General features: G+C 39.9%; 1 protein-coding gene across 1 annotated transcript in view; it reads left to right on the top strand.

Moving 5' to 3' along the window:
* Positions 1-14,597, top strand: part of LOC149802119 (uncharacterized) — a 41,708-nt gene extending 27,111 nt beyond the window's left edge. The window contains exon 4 of the mRNA XM_089954391.1: positions 11,124-14,597. Coding sequence (XP_089810517.1) covers positions 11,124-11,499 — 376 coding nt within the window. The 3' untranslated portion in view covers positions 11,500-14,597. The remainder of the gene's footprint in view (positions 1-11,123) is intronic.
* Positions 14,598-18,118: the final 3,521 nt, after the last annotated feature.

Below are 18,118 nucleotides of genomic sequence, written 5' to 3'. Positions count from 1 at the left end.
TCCTAACATGTCGTCGAAAATGACCAAATGGGTTTGACGGGAGTCAGAGACGATGCCGTCGTCTTCTTTAGGAATGCCTTCCACAAACACGATGGAATCGCCTTGACTTTCTCGCAAGAGGCTGTACGCCGATTGCCACTCTTTGTAACACCACACGATCCGTTGAGGGGGCCGATCGATCAAATGATGTTTATGTTCGATCAAACGTTTGACGAATTCGGTTTTGCCTGAACCGCTAGGTCCAGCAATGAGCATGTTAAAGGGATGGCGAAGATACAAAGCCTCCCAACTAGCACGATCTAAGTGTTCGTCGATGACTTTGACAGTAGAGGAAGAGGGAGCAGAGACAGCAGAGGTAGCCATGGTATGAGAAATGTCACTTGTGACACGAAAAACAAACAAGACAAGAGTTTATATACTTTTTTCAGAACACGTTTATTGAATGTTTCAAATATGAACACGAAAGACAAAAATACATACAACCCAAATAGTGATGTACAGGAATATAAAACACAGCAAAGCGATCAAAGTGGAATATAAACAAGTGTCTGTACAACATGTTTTGGGTAACCAAGATGTCCTAGGGACAGTGTGTAATGTTCTTACAGTCTCTACATGAGGTATTGTCACACAAGTGTCCTCCCGGAATGACCTTTCAGGAATGTCCATGACAGTCCTGTCCTGAAGCGAGTGGTTGTTCTCGGTGACGGGTTCTTCTGGCACCGTCACTAACACGGGTTGAAAAGTAACTTTTTTCCTTGAACAACTCTTGTGCATACTGGGCCACTTCTTGGGTCCAAGCCTCAAAACCCCCCTTTTTCCAGTCACGAACATCTGTCCAATGAGGGTGTAAGTCACAAGCTACACACACATCGTCATACACGTCTTGGGTCGCTAAAAGTTGACGAATCTTTTTTTCCTGTTGAGGTCGAGAAGTATCCAGATGAAACCGCAAGGCTTTGAGCAAAAGGAGTTTTTCGTGACCATTTAAGGCCATGGAGGTGGTAAGTACTGATCGTAAAGAGTCCACAAAGAATCGGCTGGTAAACGAAATCCCAGAAAACAAGTCACTAAGACACACACCACTTGTCGTCCAAAATTGAATGGATAAAGTTCTTGTAATAATCGATGGTAATGATCCACGGTTTGAATATGGTCATTGAGTTCCTTCCACGGAATCTGTTGGATGACATGTGACATAAACCGTGGCATGACAGCCTGTTTTTATATTCTCTTTTTTTCGGATGCAATAGACGTACTTTCTAGCCAGAGATCTTCGTTCTCCAGTAGGGAATCTAAATCTTGCATACTGTAACCGAAACGTCAGAGTTCGTTTAGGTGTTTCCTCTTCCGCTAAGTAGATTCCACGTAAAATATGTTGGTAATCCTTTAACTTGTCTTCCTCAATGCGTTGCACTAGGTGAATCTCGAAGTAACCATAATTATGAACATGTCGATCATTAGCGACCTCAAAGTTTTGAACAATGTCTGACCATTGAAAGAATTTCTGACGAATCAGTTCTCTTATACCATTCAGGTACCAGTGGTTAAAGATCTGGTGACGTATCGGATGCAATTGTTCTTTACGTTTGACTTGTATTTTCACCAGCTCTCGGTAAATGCGTTCTCTCAACTCCACAGGCAAAGCACGAATGTTCTCTTGTAAAGTATCCATGAATAGGTCATACTAAATCCTCTTTGGTCTGACACAAGAAATGTACTCTTTGCACAAACATGGTTTCACTTCAGTGTCGAATTTAAATCGTTGAGTCACTAACCTACACATGACAATTCGTTCAGAAGTTTCCTCTTTCACCAAGTTGACATTGTGTTCAAGATGTTGGTAATTCGTTAACTCTTCCTCTGGAATTCGATGCAGTACGTTTACAATGTAGTAGATAAAATCGTCCATACCAAACCATTCCTTTTTATAACCAGGAGGTCGTTGATCAATGTCTGTCCAATGGAACACTTTCAATTGAATCAGTCCTTGTATAGCCTTCAGGTACCAGTGGTTCAAACACCGGTGACGTATCGGATGCAATTGTTCTTTACGTTTCACTTGTATTTTGACCAGTTCTCGATAAATGCGTTCTCTCACCTCCACAGGCAAAGCACGAATGTTCTCTTGTAAAGTATCCATGAACAGATGATTATGGTAAGAAGTTACTTCAATGTCTCGGTCCCACTAAGGGTAAGTAATGACAATTCGGTGACCATCGAGCATGTTCTACGTAGGCCGAATCTTGCGGTTCCCAGTGGTGAAGTGACACACCGCAACTGAAGCACTTGACTTTATCTCCTTCGCCCAAGTAGAAAAATCCGGCTCTGGCTAATTCTTCGGGGGTCGGTCCTCCCAGATACTTTGGCCATTTTCCTTTGAACGATTGAAGACGATTTTCAAAGTCGCAGTATTCCGACAAACGCACAGGGAACGAATATTCGTCTTTCACAGGTTCGTTTCGATGAGGGTTGAGTGACATGGGTAGGAGTTTGCTCAGGGCTGGATGACATCCGTAGGGGGGTAGACGTGAAGGTGAACATTCCCCTTTAAAACGAAACCCAGTAAAATGTCCAAGAGGACGAGCGGCATCACTTTCACATCCCACAGGTTTGACACGCACAGCATCACTTTCCATGATAGGGGTAGGGGCACTAAAGTTCCCATGATGCTTTACGGCATCGCTCAGGTCACAAGGTACAGCATCGGTCCCATCGCAAGGCTCACAATCGCATTCCACTTCCGAAGCCTCACACTTGAATTGTGCCTTTCTAAACAACTTGTTCTGTGTTTCTCTGAAAGTATTCATCTTGTTTGCTCGGTCTTGGTAGTCACAATGAACTATCGATCTTGACCATAGCCCCTTTTTATACTAGTCTCAATGCAGTCTCCAGCTTGTACATCTTTCCTTTTTTACGTTTTTTATGTCTTGTTCTGGAAGGTACCGTCTCTAAGGTACCGTCAACATTGTACCGTAGTGTGATGGATGGAAAGGCCATAGAAAGGTAAGGACAGTGCGGAGACCATCGAGTATGTTCCAGAATAGCTGAATCTTTATAGATACATAGATCCATTCGTAACTTCAGTCCGCAAGCGAAACACTGTACCTCGTATCCCAATCCTCACTCAGGTCCCAAGTAGACAAATCCTGTTCTAGCTAAAACATGCGAAGAAGGTAATCCTTCCCTATCCGTAGGCCATTTCTGAAATGTGTCCAATCGACGGGCACAATCACAATAGTCAGGTAAGAAGACTGGAAAATGGTAGGGCTTGAACTTGGAGTTCTCATCGGGTTTCTCACTCGATTCTTGCTGTGGCGAAGTCATCTTTCTCGTAACTATCCTCTTACAACCAATGTTTTATACCAACATGTCCATACGGTAAGGTGAAATGATTGGGAAGTCGAACTCGCTTCTGGTACACGATTTGATAGACTTTTTCCAAGGGCCGACTGACGATGTGGTGAGTGGGTAAACGTACAATCTTGTTCGGTTGATAGGTGGTCACTTTAAAGTTTCCATCCTCTCCCGATTGCAAGGCTTCTTTCAATACTCCAAAGTTGACCACTCGACTGGTACGATAATTCAGAGTCAGTCCTTTCACTTTGCACGTCGTGTGCACTTCTCCTTGTTTGTCCCGGTATTCGTAGCCGTAATTTTTGGGACCGCCACTGACGAAACTTAGAATCTTGTCGTCGGGATGCTCGTCTGTCCAGGCTCCTAAACGGTCTCCTTCGATGTTAGGGTGATGTTGAATCGGGTGATGGATGTAAATGCAACTGTCCGTGTCAAAGTACAGGACACGTTCTTCTAACAGTTCTAAAGCTTCGTACAATTTTAAGCGAGCATGAGCTGTCACGTAAGCCGCAATGATGACATTTCCAAAAGGGTCGTCTTGTACAAAGTCCAGATCTTCTTCGTAATTGACCAAGATCAAATTCTCTCGAACGACGTCCACGTGTTTCATGTATTTGGTTTTGTCGTGAATCATCTGGAAGTAGCGGGAAGGTTCTGTCAAATATTCCGTCTTGGGTAAACACGGGCGTTGTGCCATTTTACCCCACAAGCAATTTAACATCACTTCGGCAAACGATCGCCTGCCTTCGTTTTTCTCGATGTGGTCTAAAGTGATGCCTTCTTGTTCCCGGTATTTCTCTTTGAATTTTATTTGGTCTTCGGGAGTGTGACACCAGGAAGGATATCCGCTGGCTTCTTGCTTCAGTTTCAAAAAGGCATCCACGTAGTCTGCGAAAATGCCTTTCTGAGTAGGGTCACCCTTGTGGTATTGTTGTGTCTTGGGAAAGTGGCAAATTTCGTACACTTCTAACAGTTGGTATCCCATGTCCAGAGCTTTGAACAATTCCACGCTGACCCAGGTTCCCGTCAAGGTCCGTTCTTCCTGGCTGTGCTGACAAGGCTGGTCTTGGTTGCACGTTTCGGCACAAGTACGGCACAAGGGAAACATCAGTTTGCCTTGACAATGGTGAGGTAAGACGGGATGGTATAGGTTCGTGGGAGGCAAAACTTTGCACTTGATCAAGCCTTCGTATTGTCGAATGTTGACCAGGTCGATGTGTTCCGTCAGCAATTGCGGGTGCCCTACAGGAAAGCGACAATATTTGCACACGTAGGGATACAGCGAACACACGTCCAAGTATTTGATTTCTTCTCCTTTCTCTTCGTCGGCTTGGTACAGCAAACAGGTGGCATTGGTCCTTCCTCCGTACAAACTATCCCTCGGGTTCAGGGGGTCCATGAACTGGTAACTTTCCACGAGGCGTTTAAACTCGGGATCGGTTTTCAAGCGGTGATCGTACTCGTGTTCCCACATTTCCACCACTTGGTATCCTTCCTGTTCTAACTTTAGGCGTCGCTGACAAGTGTCCTGGTACAAGTCTTCCATGGTTCGTTGCAAAAACTGATTTTTAGTACCACGGTCAGGGTAACAGACGCGACATCCGTGAAATAAGCAACCGTTAAACTCGTACACGATCTTGGGGTTTTCTAAGTCCCAGCCATCGACCGAATACGTTCCGATGGTCTTTTCGCCCCCTCCGTTGCGGGCATGCTGAATCCACTTGTCTTCCTTGTCGCACAAGTAATGTAACCAACGTAGGGCTTTGACCGAGTATTGACGTTTGACAAAGTGGGTCGTTTGAGGGCTGATGACAGCCACGGTGTTTTCAGGCATGAATCGTTGTCGATACACTAAGGAACACGCTTTGGCAATGGTGCAAGCTTCTTTCAAAGGATCGACCCCTCCGTGTTCCATGAACAGTTCTCGAAATTTTCCACAGCAACGCCGTAAAATGTCCACGTCGGAACGACAATACTTTAGCATTTCTTCCTGAAAGTCGAAGGGGTCGGAGGCGTGAGCCTGGTACCAAGCGTAGAAAGCTTCTCGTTGTTCGGTACGCATGTTGTCGGGGTCGTAATAGTGAGCCTCAGGCAAATGGGGTAGAACGGCATGTTGATTGGCTTCCGTATTGAAAAAGTGTGGAAAGTACCCTTTAGCCATTTCTGTCATTCCAAACGTTTTAGGCATTCGACTCAAAGGCATGGCCAAGTAACTCATCGAATCTTTAAACTGTACTTGTCCCACTTGCATGAAAATGATTTTGGCTCCGTTCAAAGTCACTTTAGGACGCTCGGTGCCATGTTCCGTATAGTATCTGAGAAGAAACTGTCCATCGTATCCGGAAAAATTGTGAGCCATCACCGTGGCATGACGATGACAATCTCCGTAAAGTTCGATGTCCTCTTGGCTCCACGTCTTGTCGACGGGGTCTAAGACCCATTGGGCAAAATCGTCTAGCGTCTTTGGTCCCCGAAAGATTTTTTCACGCCCTCCAGGAATCTTGCTGCAGTGAGGGCAATGACTGAAGATAGGTTCTTGAATGCACTTCTCGCACGCTCGATGAGCCACGCAGAAATTAGGGATGTGAATGCCAGTCTCTTGCATGCATTCGAAATCGAAAAAGATGAAATTGCCTTTCTTCTTGTGACCGTCCTCTTTCTCTGGTGGGGGTTGGTATTTTTGCACGTAACATTGGTGTTCCAAGTCCACGATGCGGTGACAAATGTGACATTTTTTCTTTCCTCGACATAAGTGTGCCTTGGTACTATTGGTACGTATGCCTTGTCGACACGTAGGGCACAATCTCAGGAGTTGACAAGCACATTTCTTCTGTGAACCTTGCGTTTTCAAATGTTGTTGGTAACAGGTAGGGCTGACAAACGTGCGCAAACAAGTGGAACAAGGCACTGGTTCTTCGCTCAGACAGGGTGAAGAGGCCAAACATCCTGTGCATTTCGATCCACAATGCTTGTGTTGCTCTCGATTGTTATAACCATGGTCACATTTCTCACAGTAATAACCGTATCCCAGGAATCCGGTGATACTGGTAATGGTATCGAAATGGTCATCGTGATGATAAACATGAATGTATTTTCCGTCCTTAAAATCTTGGCCTCGAAACAATAGAGGCCCGCGCACTTCTTGAGGGTGCACTTTCAAGGTGTAGCGTGGAGCTAGGGCATCTTGCAATTTTTGCATCTCAGGAATGCCACAGGGTGTGTCTTTGGGCAGTCCGGCTTGTTGTAACAGGAGTTCTGCTTCGTTTCGTTGTTTGGCTCGGTCGGAACGTTGAATAGTGTCCCAGGTTCTTTTCCATTCTACCGTGTCGTTCTTGTTGGCATAGGTTCGTCCCACCACGATGGCACGGGCTAAACACATCTGGTCTTGAGGGTTGTTAATTCGGACGAGACTCTTTTTGGTGTTGCGAAGGTCGTCCACCAATAACATCTTTTTGCGTCCTGTCCCTTGAGGAGGAGAGACGTGGGTCATGTCCAGTGAGGCTTTACCATCGGTGATGTCAAACTGATCATTAGATTGTTGTACGTGTTGAATCTTGTCCATGACTTTGGAAGCAGTCAATTCTGCAGGGGTGCTAAACTCGATCCAAACAGGGGATTTCAAACCGTCGTGTTGTATGGAAAGTCTCAAGCGATCGTCTTCTTTGGGTTGACATTGTCGCTTGAGTGCAGTGAGCAAAGAATCCCACACCTCGGTGATGAACACTTCTGCTTTCTCTAACGGCACTTCAGCCTTGAAATCTTTAAACTTCACCGTGTATTTGTAAGCCGTGGTTCTAAATTTTCTAGAGGAGCGCTTTTCCGTCTCTCGAATGGAATAGTAATTTTCAGGGTTAACTAAGGGTGATGAAATTGGTTTAGAGGGTTCGGATTCTGGTTCACTCATGTCCTCTTCAAAATCACTGGCATGAATTTGTGCCAAGATTTCAGCCCTGGTACGAGGCGATAGATCACGTTTCTGCCTCTTACTTTCTTCTTCTTTCTTCTCGAATGAATGGGATCGTTTCATCTTGAAAGCAAAAAGTCAAATGACTCAAGTTCAAACACCATAAACTACTTTATAGTCATAGCAGACCAGCGTATATAAAAGGGTGTGTGTCTTGTCCTTTCACTATTCATTTCACTCTCAAGCCGAGCACAACGATGGAAGAGACTGATCAGATGGAACGTTTCGTCAGAGCTTTGCGAGGGGTCATTAGAAAATTCTCTTCAGACCAGCCTACGGACTACTCTCCTTCCTTTAGAGATAAAAGTCAAGATACTTGCTATATCTGTCAGAAGAAAGGGCATTGGTCTTCAGAGTGTCCAGACCGTCAAAAAAGAAAAAAAACAGGGGATAAAAGAGACAAAAGTCAAGATACCTGTTATTATTGTCAAGAAAAAGGACATTGGTCTCCAGATTGCCCAAAAAAGAAACAAGAGGAGTCAGAAGAAAAGAGGAATTCTTCAGAAGAAGAGAGGGATTCTTCAGAGGAAGAGAGGGATTCTTCTGAGGAAGAAAGAAGACAGGTGAAGAAAAAGAAACAGGAGAAAAAAAGAAGAAGGGAAGAAAGCGAGGAGGAAGAAGAGGAAAAGAGTGTGACGGTGAAGAAATTCAAAAAACAGAGAGACTAAACAAGGAGAAAAGAAGAAATTAATGAACTTTTTATTAAAGTGTTGTGTTATAAATTGTGAATTGGATTGTAAAAAATGGAGAAAAGAATAAATGAATGATATAAGGTAAGTGTCTTTGAGTTGTGATTTTAAAATAAGAAGCTACACTCACGCACTCATACACAGACACGTACTAAAAGGGTAACATGGGTGAGTTTTTTTATGAGTTATTGGCAAATTGAAATTGTATTTCTTTTCGAGAAATGTGGGTGGCCCTGAAAAGGGCCTTTTTTCTTCATGGTGTAGGGGTGAGTTTAAGCAATCAATTTTAACTGCCTTAAGCCTTTGCCACGGCCAAGGCCTACTTCTGGACTGCGTAATGTTGATGATGATAATGATTGGGTTGAAATCACTAAGGGTGGTACGGTAGGCTTAGTCACAGGGTTGACATGTTTGGCTCGGGAAGGTCGTATTCTCTTCGGTCGTGATAAAGAAGTCTGATACATTTGTTTCAGACTTCTTAACTCCGCTAAAATGTCCAACAGTACCGTGACCGTTTGATTTTCACCCTCTTGTTTCTTTGCTGCTACTTCTTCTTGTTGTTGCTGCTGTTGTTTTTTTCTTACCTCTTCTTCTTGCTGTTGCTGTTGCTGTAGGAGAAAAGCTTGTTCCGCTTCCTTTTGTCGTTGTATAAATTTCTCCAATTCTTCTTTCTGTCTCTGTCTAAAATTCTCCACTTGCGGTAATGAAGAAGGTAACGCAGGTTCCGGAACAAATTCTTGCGAGGAGAGAAAATCCACAAAATCCCAATTCACCTCTTCTGAAAGTAAGTCCGAGTTCCCTTGGGCGGTCTCCCCTGCTGGTGCACCCCAATGGATCGTTTTCTGAGTTTCCGTCATGTTGAATCACTGTCGCATAGATTGACTGCACACAAGCGCTAGCGAATCTATATTGACTACGTGACGTCACAGACTGCTCTCTTCGGATTGGATGCGGTTGGCTGAATTTTGTAACGCGTGTTCGGATTGGTGAATGAACCCAATTCGTTTCAATCCTACCTCTGCCTATAAATAAGCGCCGTTCACTGCATTGATTCACCTGTTTCTCGGAGCCTCAAGATGTGGACCGACGTTCAATCTTCAACCCTTGTGTCAACAATGATGTTCAGGACGGACATGCTCATGTATGTCCGGTCCAAGTGGACTGTTGTTGATAGGACAGATACAAGTCTATGGATGAGGAGAGTTTATATAGAAAGACAAGGATGTCTCAAGAGGGTACTTGTGTATGGACCGGCAGTTAGAAGGAGTTTAAGAAGAAGAAGAAGATGTGAGAGATGCCATCTATGTTAATATTAATATTAACATAAACCCAAAGGCCCTTTTCAGGGCCAGCCATATATCTCGAAAAGAGATAGTCTTTGAATTGCCTACCCCTTTTTTAAAAAAATTTTTTTTAAAATTTAAAAAATTACCCATGTTCAATTCCCCTTGTCCGTAGATTGTCCCACGATTTATCGCCATGTTAAATTCCCCTTGTCCGTAAAGTGACCCACGATTTCTTCCCATGTTAATTCCCCTTGTCCGTAATCTGACCCACGATTTTTCACCATGTTAATTCCCCTTGTCCGTAATCTGACCCACGATTTTTCGCCATGTTAAATTTCCATTGTCCGTAATCTGACCCAAGGGTGTTTTTAATGCTAATTCCCATTGTCCGTAAAGTATCCCCATTCACTACTTGCATACTTTATCATCGAAATACAGATTCCATCAGGTACCCCAATTAACCTTAATTATTCAACACATGCTGCCGGAAGAATTATTATTATTCACGGCTTTGAGGAATCAGTCTTCTTTTTCAGAATGGTACTTTTCCTTTTCTAATTGTTTTATATTCAAAAGTCTTCAGGGATTTTCATCTTATTATCACTCGTCCGCTAGAGTATATCGCTGATAACAGACAACAGCTGCCTCTTTATCTGTTGGAAACCAAAGCTTGGTATATATTCAGAAGTCTAACTAGATAACTTGCCTGTTATACAAAATATTTTCCCCACCTACAATTAAGGTTATAAGTTGACAGTAATTTTACCTACACTTTATCAATGAATCAAATTCAACCTTGATATTAGTTTCAGTATTGTTCTGGGCCAAACTGTACTTTGCTATTTCATTTAAAGTCAATTTCGCTGTAAAAGAAAGTGATTGATTTTCGGTTCTATATCGCTGATTGGTAATGACTATTCAATGCTATCGATGTTCTAAAGTGTCGAAGAGAGACATGTAAAGAAACGGAACTGACCAAATCGAAAACATTTCCGTCATCTTTGAAACAACCCCAATATATGTAGAAGAGCACATGCGCAAATGTTTTCACACCACAGTGGTCATATATTCAACCCAATGTGGTCACTGTATTCGGAAGATCGCCCCGCCATTCGGCCAACTGCATGTGTAAGGGGTCAAATTAAACTCGTATTAGATAACCACTGACGACTTCTGACATCCAAAAACTCGTATTACGTGAACATGACTACCTCTGACATTCATAACTCCTACTACGTAAACACTGACGACCTTTGACATTCAAAACGTGTAATTATTTCAAAGAGAACTTGTAAATATGTAAACAGGAAATAAACGTCATCCACAAAGTAAAATATGAATCGACCCTTCAATCTGATTCCTAAACTGTTGAATCTCATTATGCATTATTTCCCCGCCTTCTCAGAATTCCATTGTTCCCCATACTGTGTACGCCTGCGCAAAGTAAAGACAATTTAGGACGAAGAATCGTTATTTATTTATTTATTTATTTATTTATTTATTTATTTATTATTATTATTATTATTATTATTATTATTATTATATCATACTGTTCATGTACCTAACATCATAAACACATGAAACATGCGTATGAACAGAATGTTTGCTTTTATGACCTTGTCGGTTAACTTGGGAAAGGATGGGCACTGACCCAGGGAATATAACAACAAATCTCAATATCTCTCTCTCTCTCTCTCTCTCTCTCTCTCTCTCTCTCTCTCTCTCTCTCCTTAATTTAATGCAAATAGTTAAATATAAAAAAATGCAACTAGTTAAACTATGGTAATGGAACTAGTTAAACAAAATTCTGTCTCTTTCTCTCTTCAGATTACTGGGGGGACGAGACAAGCGGGGGAAACTCCACGATAATGATCCAAATGCTGGATTTGACTGCTGTCCTACTGTTCTAGAGAGAATCTCGCCACTAGGGGGCCTATCACGTGACGGGAAGCTACTACAGCTTTACAGAGATTCGAACACTGTGCAGAAATTTTACGAAAAGTCGTGTGCACCAGACTATTCGTATGCTCCTTGCAGATTTATTAACCAGACGGTATACGAATCTAGATGCGTCCAACAGTTTACTTATATGTATGCAATCGTCAAGGACTTTAACGTGACACAGCCTTTCCGAGTAGACTATATCAAGGTAAAATCAGGCTGTACGTGCAAGGTGCTGCGCGAACGAGCTATGGATATGTAATTTACACGGATCGACCGAGATTTACAATATAACTGATTATTGTTGTAAGTCGGTTTATATTTTTGTCAAGAAAATGTATGCCTGAGAAGAATGAGTTGACAACATATCTTTACATGCACGATGCTATCAATGAACGTTGAAACTCCTCCTCCAACTCCTTAATTGCATAACTTCCAAAGGCTTTATGTATGTATTTTGTATTTATTATTTATATTAGTATCACTAGGAATGTTTTCTCTGATTACTTTATTTCACATCCCTTCATTGAGTGCAAGCTCTCTTTTAGGTTACAGTCTCTTGCTTTCGTCTGACAAAACTACATTTCTTGTTATAATTTTCGAGAAGCTTCTCGAGTTGCGTGCTTAACACTCAGTAATATGTCTTTCCTTGAATGGCTACCATCTTTTGAAAGCCTTACGCTTATACCGTGTTTTGATTGTAAATTACGGATAATGTAATTTCAAAATAAGTTCGTTAGTCATTGCGCGTGTGCAGATGGTGCCTGGTTTAATTTTAATTTACATCTCTCCAAGGTAATTTACAACATCTAAATTTATGAAGTAGCTAAATATACAGTAAAAGTCCAGAGCATCAATACAAAAACAACATGCGTGTGCCGCAATTTTTTATTATTGCGGGAGACACGTTAGTGATGTTCTATGGCAATATATGGGGCAGTTAGAATGGGGAAGCGAACACCCTGATTGTTGTCTGTTTTAATCTCATGCCAAGCGTTTTTCGTTAAACTATTCTGCAATTGATCAAAGCTTCCTCTTTCAAAAACCATATAGACCCATCCCTCCTTATGTTCATCATTTTAGCTGAAATTCCAAGAAATGTATTCTTAATTTTGAGAAATTGAAAAAAGTTTCGCAAACACACGAAAGATTGTTGGTTACCTGAAGAACACCTTCACAATAAGAAACTAAATAATGGACGACTCACACACCAATATCCTCACTGCAAGAAATAATGCCATAAAGTCCATGCATCTTCAAAGCTCTGTCTGACGTGTGTAGAAGGGTAAATTGCCCACTGTTTTGATTGTTCTGATTTGAGATTCAAGTAAATTCCACAGGGTCTTAACATCTTCATATCTCCTCTTGTTTCTTCAAAACTTGTTGTCAACTATAGAAGCCAGTGGGATTCTAGGATAGTTGTAACTAAATTGTCGTTTTATAGTCATAAGGAGGAACATTCAAAAACCATTGCAAAATAGGAGTTGACATTGAATAATAGGATTTGTTCAAAAGGGTCTCCAAAGTTTTTAATCCGGAACACACCGAAAACACTGTGTGCAAATTGCCTTAGTTGTTCCATTATTAAAGCAAACAAAAGTCTGACCCTCCACCGTGTCATAAAGCCTATGAACCTTACTTGTAATTAATATTTCTCAGTATGACTGTCATGAAATTAAATGTCATTAGAAAGATTTTATTTTAGCCTGGAAGTGATGTAGTGTGCTTAACAGAGCGTAGCTTTCAACGTGGCTAATGAAATGGATTACAGCTATGTTCAAATGGCTTCACAAACATTACATGGTGTATCATCGAAAATGTGGTGCTGCTAAGTGTTTGAATAATTGATAAAAAGAGTTCTTTCTATAATTCACATCTTTATTCCTCTCGTGTTTGCACGAACATCATGCACTCATTTGACCTTAAACCGCTAAAGGCCCCTGTAAAATAAACTGACGGTGCCAGAAATGAGCAACTAAAAGTTGGTTTAATCTTGCAGGACTGACTACTATCTAATATTTATGTGCGGATCATGTAAGACCACCCTAAAATACTCACATCCTGCAGACGAAATCAGATCACCACCTAATACTCACGCCCTGACGACGTCAAACCAACCTTAACTACTCAAGTCCTGCTGACGACGTCAGACCACCCTAAAATACTCACGTACTGCAGACGACGTAGGACTACCCTCAATTGCTTACGTCCTGCTGATCAGGTCAGCGTAAATAATTGCAAACGTAATTTTTCGAATTATAGTGAATGAAATGTCACCTGTGAAAATACTTTTCATAACAGCAAATAAAATGTTCGACACAGTTTACAGAAATACTAAATAACAGAAAGGCATCTAGGAAGCATGCGTATCTCTCCTGGTAAAAAGTATTTAAAAATATGGCAGCAATATCAACATTACAAGGGCCTTAATGTTTGACAAATTAGTCTAATGCAAAATGTGCAGCATTAACAGAGAAAAGAGTGGCATTCCATTCTTTAAGCACATATAGAAGGAACTCGTGTTATCCAATTTCAGTTCATTTTGCGGTAATGCGTTTTTCGATGCATCACCGTGTACCATTTTGTTCTCCTGGAAAACAGCATTATAGTTGATCCCTACCCAACATTTAAATCTTTCTTTTTCTTGGCTTTGTCTGCTGCACTCTGTCTTGGTTAAATCTCTTTTTAGGGAAGAGCCCAAATAAGCCCCAAGATATAAATGCAGCTTAGAGAAGGATTAGGTCGAGACGACTGTAAGTAAAGGTTCTAGCCTGAATCACATATGCCATGAAACATTTATGAATTTTCTTCGGTAATCACTTTCTTACAGCTCATTTTCACGGAAATGGCACCATGGGACACCTAAGATTTGTTGTGACCTTTAATAGATAGAACAAAGGTTCTGTCAAAATGAACTGTTGTAATGGCTTTGTTTATTTCTTATTACATTAAAAGATTCAAAGAGATTATGTAAATAAATTCCCAGTGGTGTAATTTGAAGACTCGCTAATATCAGATTTTAAGTTCGTCTTGAAGCATCATCTGCTCGGTCTTTCCTAGCTCTCGCCATAACCTCAGCGACATTAGAATCCTTTTTAATCCAAATACGACGTCGACCAAACATTCAGATGTAATTTGCGATTTATTTTAATCTAAATACGACGTCGACCAAACATTCAGATGTAATTTGCGATTTATTTTAATCTAAATACGACGTCGACCAAACATTCAATGTAATTTGCGATTTAGCAGCATCGTTGTTTCTCATGACTTCGATGCTTGACAATGATAATCAAATTACTTTAAGCGAAAGTAAATGTGTTTTGATTAATTAAAAGGATATATATATATATATATATATATATATATATATATATATATATATATATATATATAGATATAGATATAGATATATATATATATATATATATATATATATATATATATATATATATATATATATATATATATATATATATATATATATATATATATATATATATATATAGTCAGGTGTCCCATGGTGCCATTTCCGTGAAAATGAGCTGTAAGAAAGTGATTACGGAAGAAAATTCATAAATGTTTCATGGCATATGTGATTCAGGCTAGAACCTTTACTTTACATTTAGCAATAGCGTCGGGGCTTTTTCTTAGACAGAGTCGCTCATTCTTATACACAACTTAATCTTTGCAAAATTCACAGGTTAATGTAAAATCGTGATTGCTGTGAACGAAATGATGAATTTACTTACAAATTTCTCTGCTTTGATAACTACATGAACTTCTGTTGACTTTGAAAACTATATGACTTTGAATAAAATAATAATCTGCTTTTATTTTCACGATGACTCCGTATATTTATTTATTCTGCCCTTCAGTTATTATAAGGTATTATTTTCTGAGTAGAAGAATCCACCAGACTGTTTCCCGACCGGTTAATGTCAAGAACAAACTTGAAGTCTGCAAAAAGCCAAAAATAAAGACTTTTATTGCATCGGACATTGGCAGGTCGAGGTGTATGAATGTTTCAAAAATGGGCCAAATTGTGCTCAACGGGGGAAAATAGAATGTGGCGTTCAAAAGATAAGACTATATGCTAGACTGAGCAATTTGCCACTGACAGGATTGAATAGGCCATATATAAGACAAGGGGCTAAAATAGTCGCCCAAATGAACTTGTTTGGACACTGACATGGTAAAAAAAAAACGAAAAGTAGTCTATGGTAATACTATTCTTTGATTGGGACCTGTCTATCCGTATCGACCTAAATATCTGACATATTGACAAACTCCAGTAAGGCATATAAGATACCAATTATTACAATAACACGATATAATTGTTTCTTCGTTTCGATTTTAAACAAAGTTAGCAAAATATTTGACGTCATCTTTCCCATTGAAACAGCCTTTTCCCAAAGAAAATTTTTCTTGTTACAGAATCACATATCTCTCTCTCTCTCTCTCTCTCTCTCTCTCTCTCTCTCTCGCGTGCGCTCATGTGTGTGTTTGTGTCTGTGAATATGTATTTGGACCTGGGTAACCACAAATACATCAAAACTGACCTATATATTAAGACGCAAAACGGTTTGGTATGAAAGAATTTTCAAATAAAATATTTATCTATATTTTCCACTATTAAAAAAAAATGTTTAACCATATCTTTGAAACGTCTTTCAATTTAAACAAAAGGAGATGAATCTTTTCTTAAAGTGAGGCAAACTATGTTCATATAAACGTCCTGAAAAGATGGATAAAAATTGTTCCTTTTAGGCTTTAATACTTTCATGCCATTGTTTTTTTAAGTTCGGGCAGAATGAATTCGATTCATTCTCAAAAGTTCAAGAAACCCTGTAAGTATTCGGCACCAAGAAAGAGATAAACCAGAAGGTTGTTTAACCCTTTAGTGCACTGGATCTTTGAGAGTCGATTAAATATATACTATTAGATTTGACGGATTTATTTATGTTCTTTTTTGTGCTGGCTTTATGATGCTTTTAAAACAGTATAGCCTACACACCGAGGAAACAAGAGCCATATACCTTTCCCAAAGACACGCCGAGGCAGCCAACCGATGTTGGCCTGGAGGGCATCAAACCAGCGACCCTTGATTTACGAAACCGACGCTTTAAGAATTCAAGTTAGGAAATTAGTTGACATCGATGTAAAATGAACTGTCTTCATCCATTTTAGTTGGTTTGCATAATACATTTTTGCGAAGGGCAGAATGGTACAGTTACGCCACAAAACAACTTTATGAAAAATTAGGCCTATCGCCAGAAATTCCATAGGTCAATTTATTGACTTTTATGAGGACTTGTATAGCAGAAATTTAAATTCATCTGAGTTGCTACCTATGCAAAGTACATGGAGTTTTAAGTGAGTTAACAATTAGACAAGGATCGATAGCTTACTATTGTTTCCATATAGCAAAAGAGAAGCAGGTATTATCAGAAAAGCCAAACAACTACAATTAAAATTGAAACGAAAGAAAGATTTTTGATCTTACTGAATAAAGATATATGCTCCAATATTACATGTAAGATTAACTTCTTTTCCTTTTTCCAGTGTAACTGTTAATTGTACACTATTCCTCCTGCAAGACCATAACTTTTGATGAATCCATGTTGTAGTGATTTTCCCCCACTTTAAAGGCCGATGCATTCATTCCTTTACTTAGAAGGTCTGATGTCAAGAAATCTTGGAGAGGAAATTGTTTTTGTTTAAGCCAAAGTTAGGGTTTTGACAAGGCAAGAACTTGTGCTTGTTTAGAGCCAAAGTTAAGGCTTTTGACAACAAGCTGTCCGTGTATACTTGGAATAAGTGCTTTAATTTCTAATCGTATAGATTATCTTGCAAAGCCCGTATTTTAAAATGGATAGTATCGCTGTCATCATGTGAGGACATCCTCTTACAAGTTCTCTAAGATCTGCAGAAATCCACTGAGGTTATACGTACTCGCTATCAATTACATTCCACAATGTATCATCGCTATCAGTTACATTACACAACGTCTCATCGCTATCAGTTACATTACACAATGTCTCATCAACTATTTCCTTGTTCTTCCACAAAGACAAACTGCAAATTGTTATATATATTCAGATCTATCTTGCAGAATGTGCATGACGTTTTGACGCTTTACAACGGTCTTGTAACGTAAGTTCATTATTTTGAGACTTTGTATAGGCCTTATAACCTAAATTTAGAAATTTTGTTGGGGCTTTGTATAGGCTTTATCACCTAAATTTAGACATTGCATTCATGCATTATATGGGCCTTATAATCTAAATTTAGACATTATTTTATGGCTTCGCATAGGCTTTGTAACCTCATTTAAGATATTATTTTGAAGCTGTATGTAGGTCTTCTACCCTAAACTTAGACATTGCATGCATGCTTTATATAGACCTTGTAACCTATACTTAGACATTATTTTAAGGCTTGTATAGTCCTTGTAATCTTAATTCAGACATTATTTTGAAGCTGTAGAGAAGCCTTCTATCCTAAACTTAGACATTACATGCACACTTTATATAGGCCTTGTAAGCTATACTTAAACCTTATTTGGAGGCTTTGTATAGGTCCTGTAATCGAAATTTGAGGTATTATTTTAGTTTCCGCTCCAATGAAAGAGGATGCAGATAATGAGAGATTCCGCGTCGATTCTAAACAGATCACTGGCAGTTAAAAGATCACATAGTAAACCTAACGAGCAATCCTTACTTTTTATGTGGCATAACATTTCGAATACAAAACTATAACGATAGTAATAGATACAGATGACATGCATACATACATAAGGTGAACTTTAAAATAAAAATCTCAGTGGGAGAGACCATTTTGCACACCGATACCACACTCACTCCCACACGCTTTTAGAT

Source organism: Sinohyriopsis cumingii, chromosome 4 (genome assembly GCF_028554795.1).
Source record: "Sinohyriopsis cumingii isolate HCF-2022 chromosome 4, ASM2855479v2, whole genome shotgun sequence".
Classification (NCBI taxonomy): Eukaryota; Metazoa; Mollusca; class Bivalvia; order Unionida; family Unionidae; genus Sinohyriopsis; species Sinohyriopsis cumingii.
This window is presented reverse-complemented; position numbering and strand designations above follow the sequence as displayed.